Source organism: Hemicordylus capensis, chromosome 7 (assembly GCF_027244095.1).
Source record: "Hemicordylus capensis ecotype Gifberg chromosome 7, rHemCap1.1.pri, whole genome shotgun sequence".
Lineage (NCBI taxonomy): Eukaryota > Metazoa > Chordata > Lepidosauria > Squamata > Cordylidae > Hemicordylus > Hemicordylus capensis.
This window is the reverse complement of record NC_069663.1, coordinates 17462997-17478684: the sequence shown is the minus strand read 5'-3', so window position 1 is coordinate 17478684 and position 15688 is coordinate 17462997. Positions and strand designations below refer to the sequence as shown.

Genomic DNA, 15688 nt, shown 5'->3' with positions numbered 1-15688 from the left:
TCCTCCGCGCGTCAGCGGAGTTGAGCTCCACGCAGCAGGGGAAAGCCCGGCTTGTTGTGATCATGTGGTTTGGCTGGAGCGGCCAGCCTATGCAGCCGGGCAGAGAGCCGACGAGACTCTCACGCAGCAGCCAGCCAGCCAGGCGCGCTCCTCCTCCCCCCGTGTAAGGTGCCGCGCGAGGCCCCGCCCTCCGCTCGCCGGGCCGGCCCTCCCTCTCCCCCCCCCCGCCGCCGCCGCCGCCACCCCCGAGGTGCAGCCGGCTCGCCTGGCGGGCTGTGTGTGCGCGCGTGTCCGTGTCACTCACAGGCGCTCTCCGCTCGCGGCGTTGGGTGAAGAGAGGGCACCGAAGGAGAGAGGCGGCCGCTGCCGCTCCTGCCGCCGCCTCCACCACCACCATCTCCTCCTCCTCCTCCTCAGCATGTTGCCATCCCGTCGGGTCCCCAGAGAGAGGCGGCGCCCGCTCGGGGCGGCACGAGCAGAGCAGCAGCGGGAGGAGGAGAAGAGGAAGGCGGAGAGCGACGAGGCGAAGACGACGACGACGGCCAGCGCCACAGCCAGGGGCCGCCGTGCCGGGAGCAGCCGGAGCCGCAGCAGCAGGTGCTAGGTGTGTGCGCGCGCGCCTACCTGCCTGGCCAGCGGCTGCCCAGCCCTGCCCTGCCCGTGCCCGGTGTCTGCCGCCGACGGCGCGGCGGGGAAGAGAGCGAGAGAGCGCCAGCCAGCATGCCCGCCCCATGCCTCCACCTCGGGGGCCCTTAGCGCCGGATCCCCTCCGCTGCGCCTGGACAGCCGCCTGATCTGATTTGGACTGGGGGCTCGGTGGGCTCGCCGCCGCCTCTTCTCCGGAGGCCGTCGCCCCCTCCCCGCACTCCCGAGGCGCTCAACTCCTCCGGACTGGACCTGACTCAAGCTGGGCTGGCGCCGGATCGCGTGAGGAAGAAGCCCTCTCCCGCCTGCGCCCGGCGCGCCTCCTGCTCATCTGTTGCTCTGCCTGCCGCTCGCTCCCTGCCTGGGCTCCATGGAGGCAGCCGCGCTGGCCGCTCCTTGCCCTGCCAGCTGATTCGCCTCCTTGCCACGGCCGGGGGGTGCGGGGCACTGAAGCCTCTCCCCGCCGCTCCCCCGCCGCACCTTTCTCCCCAAACCCAGCCAGGCAACGTCTCCGGCGCGCCCCCCGCCTTCCTCTCGCGCGCTCTCTCGCTTTGCCCGACCCACTTCGGTGCGATGCTGCCGGGGAGCGCCGCTTCCTAAGCGCCCTCTGCTCCGGGCTGCCCGCCTACGGTGCCCAGGCGTTGGGTTCGCCGATCTGTGGAGATTTACAAAGGAGATCCCCCCCACCCCGGATCCAGAAGCAGGAAAGGCGGCTGCGGAGGGGAGGGGGAGGAACATGGATGAGAAGCTGCAGGCGCATCAGGTTGACATCGACCCGGATTTCGAGCCCCAGAGCCGGCCACGCTCCTGCACCTGGCCGTTGCCTCACCCTGACTTCCCGGGAGAAGAGGACGATGGAGCCGGCTGCGGTGCTGGAGCAGGGAGCGGCGGCTCCAAGCACCCCGTGGCCGGGGGACCCGAAGGCGCCGAGAACGCCGGAGTGGCGGCGGAGCGCGGCAAAGCCGCCCCGGCGCTGCCTTCGCTGGGCGCGGATGTTGGACAGCTCCGCAAGGCGAAGACCTCGCGGCGGAACGCCTGGGGCAACCTTTCTTACGCGGATCTCATCACCAAGGCGATCGAGAGCTCCCCGGAGAAGCGGCTCACCCTCTCGCAGATCTACGACTGGATGGTCAGATACGTCCCCTATTTTAAGGATAAAGGAGACAGCAACAGTTCGGCCGGTTGGAAGGTACCTGGGCGCTCCCCTCTCCCACTTCTGCCTCCCCTAACCAGACAGAGCCCTAGTTTCCAGAGGAGCTGGTGAAGTTTTTACTACTGCTGGCCCTCTCCGGGCTTGAGCAGATGAAACTCCAGAACACTGAATGCAGGTTATTTCCCGGGTCAGCCATCCTCCCTGTACTCTTGGTGCTGGAAGGAGGGGTGAAAGGACTAAAAATGGGGCGGGGGGATTTTCTCCTGCACCTGTTAACTTAGCACACACTTATCTGGACAGAGATGGTTTTCTTCAGAGTTAGTGTTTAAGGAGCAGAGAGCGGTGGCGGCCACCACTTCAGAATTAAAGTGCCTGGTCTTGAAGTGTGCACCTATAGGTGTCCTCTAGGACAGGTCCGTTGCCCTTCCTGAAGGGAACTGGCAAGTTTGTGCAGTCGATGTGATTAGAGCTCCAGTTCAGCTCTGCAGCTTGATCTCGGGGTGGCGGGGGGTGGGGGGAGAGAGAGCGTGCTGCTCTGCGTCTTCTGTGAATTGGGGAAGGCAAGTTACTCTTGCTGTGTGGTCAGAGCTAGACTGGAGACCAGTTTCTCATGCTGGAGAGGTGCGGAGAATCCCCGCTCATAAGTGGAGGGGATGTGAGAGATTTCACTGGCACTGGTGATGGGAGAGATTGCCACAGTGGTCGCAGGGGCCCCTGTTAGCTGCTTGGCCCACTAACCAGACTTCTCCTCCCACCCCACCCACTCCTCTCAAGCCTGGCAGCAGGGAGCCTGGGGGAACACCCCCGCCCCTTGTTGCAGTTCAGCAGCACCTGCCTGTCTGTTAGAGCCGGGAAGGCAGAAGCAGTGGTCAGAGCTTTTTCCTGATCAAGTTGGTTGAAATGCCACTCCGAGAAAGGACACTTGCAAGCTTGTCCTCTGATTTTGGGAGGCTGGTGATGATTTCTGCAAAGTCTCTCTCCTGGAATGCAGTGTGGATTGCAGTGGGGGCGGATTTAGAGGTGCGATTCCCAGCTGGTTTGCCACTTGAGTTGCCACCGGGTTGGCAAGTAGAGTGGAGCTGGGGTAATTTTGGAGTCTTGGACTCGGTACGGTTGGAAACTGGGAGCACAACTGATTGATCCACATGCATCACAAACTCTCCCAGTCTGGTGCGATGTGCGTGTTTATTAAGCTAGATTAGAAGTGGGGTGCATTCCCTCCCGCCATTTTTTTTTTATTCTTTTGCTTCTCTGTGATTCTGCTATCTTGTGAATAAAATGTGGACTTGCTAGTGCGACGTTTGCAGAGTTGGTGCCGTGCTTCTTGAGAAGCTCAAGTGTCTGGTAGGAGTCTGCTCCCTCCTAGCAAGTGTGCCCTTGAAAGTGGCTCTCCTTCACATGTGAACTGACCAGCAATTAACCCTTGTGGCCCTGGGCAAAGGAGGAAGAGTGGATTCTATCCTGCTAGCCTTTCTCTGTCTGCCTCACACAGACAGGGTGAGACACACACCCCTCTTCTCTCTGGATCTGGTTCTCCTGGCAAAGCTCCAGACCGTTGGATTGTTAAATATTTCTGCCGGCATCAATCGATCCCCCTCTTATTGTGATTTAGTGGTGGAGTTGTGCTGTACTCTCTGAGCTTACAAGGAAGGTGTGTGGGGGTGTGCATGGGCTTTTCTTCAGTTCAGCCTGAGCCTGCCCAGCTAGGTGATAGGGTGCTTGCAGAATGACTGTCACCTGCACACACCTTTATGATGCTGGCAAATTGACTGATAGAACGTTGGAACCAGAAGCTGTCTGTGGAAAGGGAGGCAATTCTGCCTCATCTCCTTTGAGCCTTCTTACCTCCTCATAGCAAACCAATGTGGTAGCTTAGATACTGCCCTGTGTCATTTAGACTAGCCTTATGAGCATTATTGGGTCCCAATCATCTACCCCAGACCCGAATTTGCCCTACATATCCTCTGTGTTCCAGTGACTTGGGAATAGCTAAATAAACTTGTGTTTTCTTTCTCTTTCTTTCTTTCTTTCTTTTTACATTGCTATCCCGGCTCTTCCTCCGAGGAGTCCAGAGCAGTGTGCATGGTTAGGTTTCTCCTCACAACATCCCTGTGAGGTAGGTTAGGCTGAGAGATACATGACTGGCCCGGAGTCACCCAGTGAGCTTCATGGATGAACGGGGATTTAAACTCAGGTCATCCCGGTACAACATTCTAACCATTACACCATGCTGCCTCTCAAGGACCATGCAAATGTAAAAAATTGTCCTGCAAATGTCTGCCTAGTCCAGCATTCTGATTCCTCCATTGGCTCACTAGATGCCTTCAGGAAGCAGGCCATGAGGGCAATAGCCCTCCGGTGCTGCTGCCTCCCAGCAATTGGTATCTAGTGTCCTGTTGCCTCTGTGAACAAGCTTTGCTCTTCATGCACACCCCATTGGCCTCCATGGCTCTGCACAAACCCAGCTGGAATCACTGGTAGTCTTGCATCAACCGTGTTGAGTGGCTGCTTCTGTTACAGGAAGGAGAAGAGAGCTGCTCTTGTGGTAGCAAGTATGACTTGCCCCCTTAGCTAAGCGGGGTCTGCCCTGGTTGCATATGAATGGGAGACCTGATGTGTGAGCACTGTAAGATATTCCCCTCAGGGGATGGAGCTGCTCTGTGAAGAGCAGAAGGTTCCAAGTACCTGCCCTGGCAGCATCTCCAAGATATGGCTGAGAGAGGCTCCTGCCTGCAACCTTGGAGAAGCCGCTGCCAGTCTGGGTAGACAAGACTGAACTAGATAGACCAATGGTCTGACTCACTATATGGTAGCTTCCTATGTTCCTATGTCCAGAAGCCCCTGCATGCAGACAGTTCCAAGTTCTCTCCCTGGCATCTCCAAGATAGGGCTCAGAGAGACGTTTGCCTGTGTAACCTTAGAGAAGCTGCTGCCAGTCTGTGTAGACGATATGAATGGACCAATGGCCTGACTCGGTATATGGCAGCTTCCTACGTTCCCATACCCCAGTGAGTTTGCAAGGTAAAGCAGACATTGACCTTACATGCATTGCCAGGGTCACACAGGCATTCAGTGGCAGAGCTGCATAGGGACCTGTGTCATTATTATGCACTGTAAGATATTCCCCTTAGGGAATGAGGTTGCTCTGGGAAGAGCATCTGCATGCTTTCATGCACAAGCTTCAAGTCCCTTCCCTGGCATTTCCAAGATAGGGATAAGAGAGACTCCTGCCTGCAACTTTGGAGAAGCCGCTGCCAGTCTGGGTAGACAAGACTGAACTAGATGGACCAAGAGTCTGACTTGTTATATGGCAGTTCCTATGATTTCCCTCCCCCCTCCTCCCCCTGTTTTTATGATGCAAAGGAGTGAGCTTCAGTGAGAAGCTCACTGAATTTTGCAGAACCTTCACTTGCAACCTTCACTTGCCTCTCATCCAAATAAGAAAAAAGCAAATTGTTGAGTACACTTCAGCAGGGGCTGGTAGTGATAAGAGGAAGCTTAATGGGGTAAAGGTGAAAAGGGGAAGGTTGTACATCAGACGTACGTGGGTGTCGGGTAGGCATAAGAGCTTACCGGTTTCCTTCAGAACCATGAAGCTCTACTGGTGGGTCATGTCTGAGATTTCTGTGCTCCTGGTTTGACAGTATAAAGTACAGCTTGTAATGTGGAATACATCCTGCAGAAGAGTTAGTAGTTAACCCCTGCTAACTGAGCAAAGAGACGTCTTTTAAAGTGGTGATTCTCTTACTTAGCAGGGGAAGAGCAACTGGTCCTATCCAGCCCCAGCACAGCATCCCTCCAGTGGCTGTTGCTGGTGTCTGCCTTATGTTTCTTTTTAGATTGTGAGCCCTTTGGGGACAGGGGACCGTCTTATTTATGTATTATTTATTCTTCTATGTAAACCGCTTTGAGAATTTTGTTGAAGAGCGGTATATAAATATTCGTAGTAGTTGTAGTAGGTATGCTTTTTGCTCTGAGATATCACCTCACCTTTCAGTTGAAAATGGCATGGGCTGCCGTGCTAATCTCTTCCCAGAAGGACGGCATGGACCAGAGTTTCCTGCACATCTGGATTTACAGATGTGTATCTCACCTCTAAAATTAAAGATGGGGGTCACTTTTCATCCTGCTAAGAAGGTTAATGTCAGGCAGCAGCGTTTGTTGTTAGATCTATTCTGCCCTTCTCTTGAGGAGTTCATAGTAGTTTACATAGTTCCCCATGTTCTAATCCTCACAGTAATCCTGCAAGGTAGGTTGGGCTGAGAGAATAATTGGCCTGAGATAACCCAGTAAACTTTGTGAGCACATGAAGTTCCTTTATACTGATTTGGTTCACTGGTCCATCTTCTGTAGCTGCATTGAGGTCATTCACACAATCAAAAACTCTGTTCTACCTGGGTTTGGGAGCTGTGTGTGCTCCCAGTTTTTGGTTGTGTGGAAACAACGTAGGAGGGAAAGCTGGGTAGCTTTTCCTCCGATCCTACTTCCATACAATAATAATATAATTATAATATAATAAACTTTATTTGTTAGCCGCCCCATAAAAATTGTTCTTTGGGCAAGCTCTGAGCAACTTGTTCTCTGGGCAACACAACATTAAAACATGAGATAAAAATGCACAAACAGAGTAAATAATAACAGACCAAAAAGGGGGGTGAGCAGGGAGAGAAAATACAAAATACAATACAAAACAATTTAAAAGTCATTCTAAAAAATCAGTTAAAATCAGATCAAAACTTAAAAGGTACAATCACTTCTACCCAGGTTTTCCTCCGACCTTGCTTCCACGCAACCGGAAATTGGGAGCACACACAGCTCCCAAACCTGGGTAGAACACAGCATTTGATTGTGTGAATGACTCCATTGTCTATCCTTTACCTGAGGTCAGGAATGAGGCTCTGAGCAGGGCTCTGAACTTGGACCTCTCCTCTCTGAGTCCAAATCTTTAGCCATTATACCACCCTGAGGTCGGTTAGGCTGAAAGACTAACCTAAGGTCACCCAGTAAGGCTTGTGGCTAAGGGGACAAATCCCAGGTGCCAGGGAGCCATAGCACCTAGAAATCTAATGGTGGCATTTAGACGAGGATGTTCATGGATGGAATTGTTTAATAACATCTATTTGTCCCAGGCAAATAGAATCTGCTCTAAGTTTGTCGCTTGTAAAGGGGGTAGAGTGAAGCCCGTTTCCCCTCCCCTCCCACCATCTGTCACTAAGCCTGGTAATCTTGCCAAGTGTCCATTGTCTGGCTCCTGAATTTTGGAGCTGGCTTCTAGATCCAAGGAGAATTTGTCAAAGCCCGTAAAGGGGGGATTTTACCCCTGTTATCTCAGGCCTAACTCTAGCACTCTAACCACTATACCACACTGTGCTGCTGCTGGTCTCTGTGTGCTTCTCTTTCTAATTGACCTGGACTGGAAGTGGGAGGGATGCAGTGATGATTGGCAGCTGTGGCTTGCATGCTCAGTACTGGCAAGGGGCCAATAGGAACACAGGGAGCTGCATTCTACTGAGTCTACTGACCGTTGCTCCATCTAGCTCAGTATTGTCTACTTTGCCAAGGTTCCACTCCAGGGTTTCAGGCAGGGGTCTCTCCCAGCCCTAGATGGAGACGCCCCAGCCCTAGATGAAGGTTTGAACCTGGGGCCTTCTGCATGCAAAGCTGATGCTCTATCTGTGAGCCGCGGCCCCATCTTCAAGGGGAATATCTTACAGAAGACAGTGCTCACATGTGGTTGCCCATCCAGATGCAAACCAGGGCAGGCCCTGCTTAGCAGAGGGGACAATTGGTTGCTTGCTACTGACCCTGACCTGTGCGGGGTAGGGGAAAACACCAACAACACCCTTCCATATCCTAAATATTGCACCAAGAATAGCCCATTCACAAAATGGCCTGAAGAGACAATTCTGTTTTGTGCAGCGTGTCGTATTAGAGGTGGCTTTCATTCTGACAAGAAGTGCTTACTGTCTTGTCCTGCTGCTTAAGTTATCTCACGGTTAAGGGAAACTGTCCCTCCCTGTCTTTTAAAGGTAAAGTGTGCCGTCGAGTCGATTTCGACTCCTGGTGCCCCCAGAGCCCTGTGGTTGTCTTTTGGTAGAATACGGGAGGGGTTTCCCATTGCCTCCTCCCGCGCAGTATGAGATGATGCCTTTCAGCATCTTCCTACATCGCTGCTACCAGTGGGGATTTGAACTGGCAACCTTTTGCTTGTTAGTCAAGCATTTCCCTGCTGCGTCCCTTAAGGTGACCCGTCTTTTAGAAAACTCAAAAAGGCACCTTCCTTCAAGGTTTGCAAGTGATTCCTCCTCCTCCTCCTCCTAATTGGTAGGTTGTCCTTGCTGTCCAGCATGTCACAGACAGCTTGCAGCTGCAGGATGTGGTGCTCTGAATTCCATCACTCCTGGGGAGCTGGTGGTCTTGGGCTTTCCCAAAAGTTGAATGCCAGTCTTAGTATATCTGGTGCAGCCTCTGATGGGGAGCCTGAGCTGCCGACCCTTCCTTATTCCTAGAAATAGCCCTTATTGTGCTATACCCTCAGTGAGTAGCAGCACAAAGTTGCAAATAGTACTCCCTGCCTGCTTTCCAGGGCTTCAGGCTCTGTTATGAGTCTCTCTTGCCTTTTTTTGTGTGTGTTCTCATCTGCATCTCGGCAACATGCCAGTCCTTTCCGTGAGAGCCATTCTCGGGTTAAATCTCTCCTCTGCACCCTGTGCATTGCCAGAGAGAAAGAGGGAGGCGTTCCTCATCCATGCAGAGAACTTGACACATGGGGCACTCAGTCTTATGGTAACAAGCTGCACTGCTTGCTTGCCATTTATTAAAGATCCAAGCAGGACTTGCTTGCCCTCCTGACGCTCCAGGTTCAGAAGGATCGCGGCTTTAAAGAGCTGCATTACTAGCACTCTGTGTGTGTGTTGGGGTGGGAGTGTGCCTCTTTAATGGCCTCCTCCCTTGGCCAATAGAAAGACCGTGCCGTCAGCTCCTGGCGCCCACAGAGCCCTGTGGTTGTCTTTGGTAGAATACAGGAGGCGTTTACCGTTGCCATCTCCCGCGCAGTGTGAGATGATGCCGTTCAGCATCTTCCAACAATCTGCTTCCAACAATATCGGTGTTTCCCATAGTCTAGGAAACATACCAGCAGGGATTCGAACCAACAGCCTCCTATTCTGTAGGCAGGTTGCTTCCCCACTGTACCATTAGGTGGCTAGGCCAATAATTCTGTGCTAATATTTTTCACCAAGGGAAAGTGTTGGTAGCCAAAGTCTCCAGAGTGCTGGAGAGGGAATAGGGTGGGCCGCTGGTCTTCTAGTAAAAAGCATGAATGGTAAAAAGCATGAATATGCAAACCAAGGCAGAGGGGTTTGCATATGGATGGAAGACTCCTGTGAGTGCTGTAGGACATTCCCCTTAGGGGATTGGCTCAGTGGCAGATCATCTGCATGCTTGCATGCAGAAGGTCCCAGGTTCACTCCCTGGCAGCATCTGCAGGTAGGGCTGGGAAAGTCTCCTGCCTGTAACCTTGGTGTGCTGCTGCCAGTCAGTGTAGACAATACTGAGCTAGAAGTTACTGAATTACACTCGAGGTACTACAGCTAAAGGTAAAGTGTGCCGTCGAGTCGGCTTCGACTCCTGGCGCCCACAGAGCCCTGTGGTTTTCTTTGGTAGAATACAGGAGGGGTTTCCCATTGCCTCCTCCTGCTCGCATGAGCTGATGCCTTTCAGCATCTTCCTATATTGCTGCTGCCCAATATAGTAGCAGCGGCGATTCGAACCGGCAACCTTCTGCTTGTTAGTCAAGCATTTCCCCACTGTGCCATTAGGTGGCCTTGCTACAGCTACAACAACACAACAAATATTTATATACCGCCTTTCAACCAAAGTTCCCAAAGCGGTTTACAGAGAGAGAGAGAGAGAGAGAGATCCCTGTCCCCAAAGGGCTCACTGTGTTGGGGGTGGATAGGGCCAGTTGCTCTTTCCCTGCTAAACAGAATCTCCACTTTAAAAAGGTGCCTCTTTGCCCAGTTAGCAGGGGCAATACTGATTAGGCAATAGTGAGTTAGTATAAGGCAACCCCCCTATGTTCCTATACACCTTCATGGTAAAAGTGGGATTGGAATCTAAGCTTTAAAACTCCCACTTGTTCCCCTTCTCCTAAAACTAATCACATAAATTATAATAATATAATAATATAATTAATAATAGCACTCCAGCTCCTGAACATCACTTAACATCCCTACAGCAGTGCTGCGCAACTTTGGCACTTCAGCTGTTATTGGACTACAACTCCCATGATCCCCAGCCACAGTGGCCAGTAGACAGGGATGAAGATAGTTCCAGTCCAACAACAGTTGGAGGGCCAAAACTATGCAGCCTTGCACAGGGATGAGGCCGTAGCTCAGTGGTAGAGTGTCTGCATTGCATGTAGAAGGTCCCAGGTTCAATCCCTGACATTTTTTTCAGAGCTGCTGCCAGTCAGTGTAGACAATCCTGAGCTCGATAGACCAGTGGACTGACTCGGTAGGCAGCAGCTTCCTGTGTTCCCAGCATACTTCATAGTATCTTTTTCAAGCGGTTCGCTAAGATCTGTGACTCCTCCTCGGGGTATAGGCTTATGCCTTCTCAAGGGATTTTTTTGGAGAATTGCTTGGCAAGGGCCAATGGGAGTGTGGTTGGGGGCATGACTGACTCTACCTCTGGAAATCTCATTTCCGTAGATTGCTGTCCTGCGTTTGTTACAGCCCGGCTGTAGCCTGGCATTGCATAATAATGAGGTGTGCAGTACAGCTGCATGCAGTCCACTCGCCATCCCTGTGTGGGAGGAATTGCTTTGCAGGGTGTGTGGGGAAAGGATTGATTAACAAGGGCTCCTGGCATGTGTGAATGAAGCAGAACGAGTAAATCCAAGGGGCAGGAGACGGCAGTGCTCTAGGGGAGCTGGGGAAGCCTGTATTGGGGTTGCCTCAGTGGATTTAAAGCAGTTTGCCTGCTCTCTTCTCCTTCCGTACAGCCTTTGTACCCCCTTGTCCCCTGACGGGAGGGGCCCCATGAGACATCAGTTTCCTCACTGAAGCTAAGCAGGTCTGTGTTTGTGCAATATGTTGGATGGGAGACCACCTAAGGAACTCCCCATTTACTGTATTTACCTGAATGTAAGACTAGATTTTGTCCCAAGTTTATTTGATGTTAGAAATTTGGGGTCTCAGAGTCCTCTTTCTTCTGGGTTGATACAGGTATTCATTCATTCATTCATTCGATTTCTATACTGCCCTTCCAAAAATGGCTCAGGGTGGTTTACACAGAGAAATAACAGACAAACAATCCAAACAAATAAGATGGAACCCTGTCCCTAAAGGATTCACAATCTAAAAGAAATAGACGATAGACACCAGCAACAGTCATTGGAGGTACTGTGCTAGGGGTGGATCGGGCCAGTTACTCTCCCCCTGCTAAATAGAGAGAGTCACCATGTTAAAAGGTGCTTCTTTGCCAAGTTAGTAGGGGTTCAATAATCTGTATTGAAGCTGTATTTTTTTTTAAGGGGCCGTCTTTAGTTCAGAGTCGTCTTCTATTCAGGTAAATACATCCTCCAGTGGTTCTTAAACTTGGGTGCCCAGATGTTGTTGGACTACAATTCCCATCATCTCCAGCTACAGTGGCCATGGTGGCTGGGGATGATGGCAGCTGTAGTCCAACAACATCTGGGCACCCACGTTTGAGAACCTCTGCCTTATACCTCTGCATTATAGGTCACCTCGAGCCTCAGAGGCAAGATGGGAGGAGAGCTGGTCTTGTGGTAGCAAGCATGGAATGTCCGCTTTGCTAAGCAGGTTCTACCCTGGTTTTCATTTGAATGGGAGACTACATGTGTGAGCTCTGTAAGATATTGGCCGCTCTGGGAAGAGCATCTAGGCTCCAAGTTCCCTCCCTGGCAGCATCTCCAAAATAGGGCTGAGAGAGACTCCTGCCTGCAACCTTGGAGAAGCCACTGCCAGTCTGGCTAGACGATCCTGAGCTAGATGGAGCAATGGTCTGACTCAGTATAAGGCAGCTTCCTATGTTCCTATGCCTCCAAACACCAGTTGCAGGGGAGCAACAGCAGGAGAAAGAGTATGTCCTCACCTCTTCTCTGTGGGCTTCTCAGAGGCATCTGGTGGGCCGCTGTGTGAAACAGGATGCTGGACTAGATAGGCCTTTGGGCCTGATCCTGCAGGGCTGTTCTTATATACCATTCTATATTCCTTGGAAGAGGGACGGAAGAATGTTGTAAACCCAATCTCCAAAGTGCAGGTTAATTCTGTTTTTTCTACTTACACAAAGACCTCAGGAGCATTAAGGCTGCTGCCTTCAATTCAGTATCTGGAGATCACCCAGCAATGGCACTGACCTCAGCAGGGATGGAAGAAAGGATCTCTGGGTTGCAGCCCCGATGATTACCCTCCAGCAGCCCAAACACCCTTGCTTCCTGCCTTCCCCATCCCCGGTAGTGGGCACCAGCAGCTGTACCAACCAGGAAGGCCCGCCTCATCGCCCTGGGTCACAGACCCAAGGTTTCCACCTGCCCTCCTGCTGTGGGTCTGGGTGCCGCTGTGCTTCCCATGTGTGGCAGAGCTGCTTGCTGTTTGCTGATGCTGCGTGGCAGGCCCCACTGACTGACAGTTCTGCTTAATTAGGGAGTTGTTATTTTATCAATTCCAAAGCGCTTGAAGTTTTCTGCTCCAGCTCATGCGTTCCACTTGTTAATGGGAAACCAACACCCTCTGTCAAAGAAGCAGCAGCTCTGATGCATTTTAAGGCGCTGTTTGTGCCACTCTTGACATCCAAAATATAACAATAAAGCTATCAGCTAGTGGATGCCTTTTTGATGTCGGTCTGACAGTGCCAAAAACCTTAATCTCCAAGCCTTCCCACTCTCCCCCCGCCCCCCGCCATCCTCCTACTTTCAGAGGCTTCTCCTTGGTGGCATGTCTAGAAACTAGCAGGGTGGCATAATAATGTCTTAAGCTGAGGAGTGACCTGGCAAGGGTTAGAGGAGGGCCTGTCTTTCCATTAGGGCTGTGCCCAGGCCCTGTCCTTACCACTGTTTAAATTCTATAATTATGGGGACTTCCTCTGCCTCTACTTAGCAGCAGAGGTGGGACAGGGCATTTGTGTGCCCCAGGCAAAGCTTGGGAATTACACCCCCAATGAAAGTCTTAAGTGGACCATTTTACTTCTCTAAACTGGTTTCCAGCTTCCACCCAGGATTCTCCACCCAGCTTTTCACCAACATCTGCACCCGGGTGGAGCATCTCAGGCAGAAGTTGAGAACTGGCACGGGAACCAAAGGTTGGTGCTAACTGAGCAAAGAGGCACCTTTTCAAAGTGGCGATTCTCTTGTATTTAGCAGGGGGAGAGCAACTGGCCCTATCCATCCCCAGCACAGCATCCCTCCAGTGGCTGTTGCTGGTATATGTTTCTTTTTTTAAGACTGTGAGCACTTTGGGGACAGGGAGCTATTTTATTTATTTATATTTGTTGGTTTATTTGTACCTATGCAAACCGCTTTGGGAAGTTTTGTTGAAAAGTGGTATATAAATATCCGTCTTCGTCATTGGTGGGTTCCCATGGCACATCTAATTGAGAGTATGTGCTTCCCAGGAACTTTCAGTCCCCATCTTACTTACTTCCGGGCAGTCGTGTGAGTCAGCCCTGTATATATCAGGGTCTTGCTTTCCTTTCCTGCCACAAACAGCTTTCTTAAGCAGCAGTCAGGTGGTGTGTACATTTCGGGCTGTAGGATCAGTGAAAGATGGTGGAAAGAGAGGTGCGATTCTTGTGCACGGTAGCTATGTCTGCCCTCCTTTTGTAATGCAAACTGCTAAATATCTCTGCAGTACTGTCCAGTACAAGTCTCTGGGCCTTCCTCTACAATTTGTATATGCCATGGAGTGGATTTATATATAAAAGTATTTTTATAAAGTGTAACACTTAATAGTTTGTTGCGCACGGATGTGTGCTGCGTCCTGGGTGACTGCCTCACTTGCTTACCCCTCATCCTGGCTTTGCTTAGTGATAATTGCCTCCCATCGTGGCTGAGGATGCTGGGAGTTGTAATCCAGCAGCGTCTGGGGACCCAGTTTTGAGTACCCCTGGCTAAGCAGTTCCTTGGTCGTTCAGTACTTGTTGCTCCGTCTTGACTTTGTAATGTGGACAATTCACCAGGAAGGGGGTTGGTTGCTCCTCTTTTCCTGGGCTCCAGGTTGTGTTGGGCTGTCTTTTCCACAGTGTTGCTCTCTAGTTATAACAGAAGATTGTGGGGCATCTACCAACCCATGGTTGTCAGAAGCGGGGTATAGGAACAGAACCATGAGAGGGGTGCATAATACTCTTCAAGCCAGGAATAGAAACCTGTGGCAGTTTAAAGACTAACGATTCTATTGCCGCATAGGCTTTTGTGGGACAGAACCACTTTATCCAATGCACGCCTCTTCAAGGCCAGCTTGATTTCAAGGTGAAAGTACCCTGAGAGCTTGTTCACACTACTTCAAGTCATCGTTAGAGACAATTTACTGTACGTCATTTACTTTCCCTCCATTCAACAACCAGAGCTACAAGCAGCTCTGCAGGTCTCTGAGAATATAAGCTACGGCCGTAATGTGAAAAACACTACAGGAAAACCACACGACTCCTCTGAAGGAGGTCATGATTATCTCTGCTACTAGGTGTTACAAGTGGACTGTGTGTATTATAAGAAGCTGAGTGTTGTTGTTCTGTTTAGCATGTGAACACAAAGGGGGGAAAAATTCACCAGACATTTCAGGATTTCACCATACATTTATTTATGCCTTCCTTCACAGAGAGCTCAGGGCCGCACAAGTCTCTCTACTCTTATCCTCACAACAACCCTGTGAGGTAGGTTGGCCTGAGCGATAGTATCCTGGTTGACACAGAGCTGTTTGAGTCTAGGTTTAATGTGGGTGACTAACATGAGTGTAATTGTGTGGAACCCACTTCAAGGCAGGAATCTTGGATTCATCTGGTACCATGGCGTGGATTCACACAAGCCTACTAATGACAGTAACCCACATTAAACCTAGACTTGAATCACTGAGGTTGTTCACACAACTGGGTGGGGCGACGGGTGGGGTAAGGCTGGTGTAACTCATCCCCCCCTCCTCCACGATGGCTGCCTGTGTCTGAGAGTGTGCTCCCAGATAATCTGCACTGAGTGTCTGCAGTGCAGAGCTCCAGAGGCTGGGACGATGCATCCCTGCCTCCGGAGATCCCACAATGCATCACATGGCATGTGCGATGCATTGGGGGTTTCCCCTAGGAGGCGGTTGTTCTAGGCACCCAACTCTGTGTCTTCTGGAGCTAAACATAGCCCCAGCAAAAACAAGCCCATAGCCTGGGTTAAGGGAGTGCTTGCTCCCTTAACGTTGGCTAAGAGCCGGGCTAAGAAGCAGGGCTAGGCGGCCCCCCAGCCCTTTGGGAACAGGCCCGACCCTGGCAGTTCTCATGCACAGCCTCGTATGAACCAGGCCATAGATTGCTCAGGTCTGTATCACAGATGTAAGAGTTCTTTCCAAGTGTGAAAGCAGTCCTTGCTATCTGAGCGAAGAGGCACCTTTTGAAAGTGGCGATTCTCTTTATTGTGCCGGGGGAGAGCAACTGGCCCTATCCATCCCTAGCACAGCACCCCTCCAGTGGCTGTTGCTGGTGTTTATCTTGTGTTTCTTTTTTAGACTGTGAGCCCTTTGGGGACAGGGAGCCGTTTTATTTGTTTATATCTATGTAAACCACTTTGGGGACTTTTGTTGAAAAGCGGTATATAAATATTCGTTGGATTCGTAAAGCAATCTCTTCAATATTATCTTCCCAATAGAGGCAGTGGCCATACCTTTGTGAAGA

At 51.3% G+C, this 15688-nt stretch overlaps 1 protein-coding gene across 1 annotated transcript in view; it reads left to right on the top strand.

The window, feature by feature from the left end:
• Positions 1-251: 251 nt before the first annotated feature.
• The window catches only part of FOXO6 (forkhead box O6), a 147205-nt gene continuing 131768 nt past the window's right edge, over positions 252-15688 (top strand). The window contains exon 1 of the mRNA XM_053268205.1: positions 252-1834. Within this exon, the coding sequence (XP_053124180.1) occupies positions 1382-1834 (453 nt within the window). The 5' untranslated portion in view covers positions 252-1381. The remainder of the gene's footprint in view (positions 1835-15688) is intronic.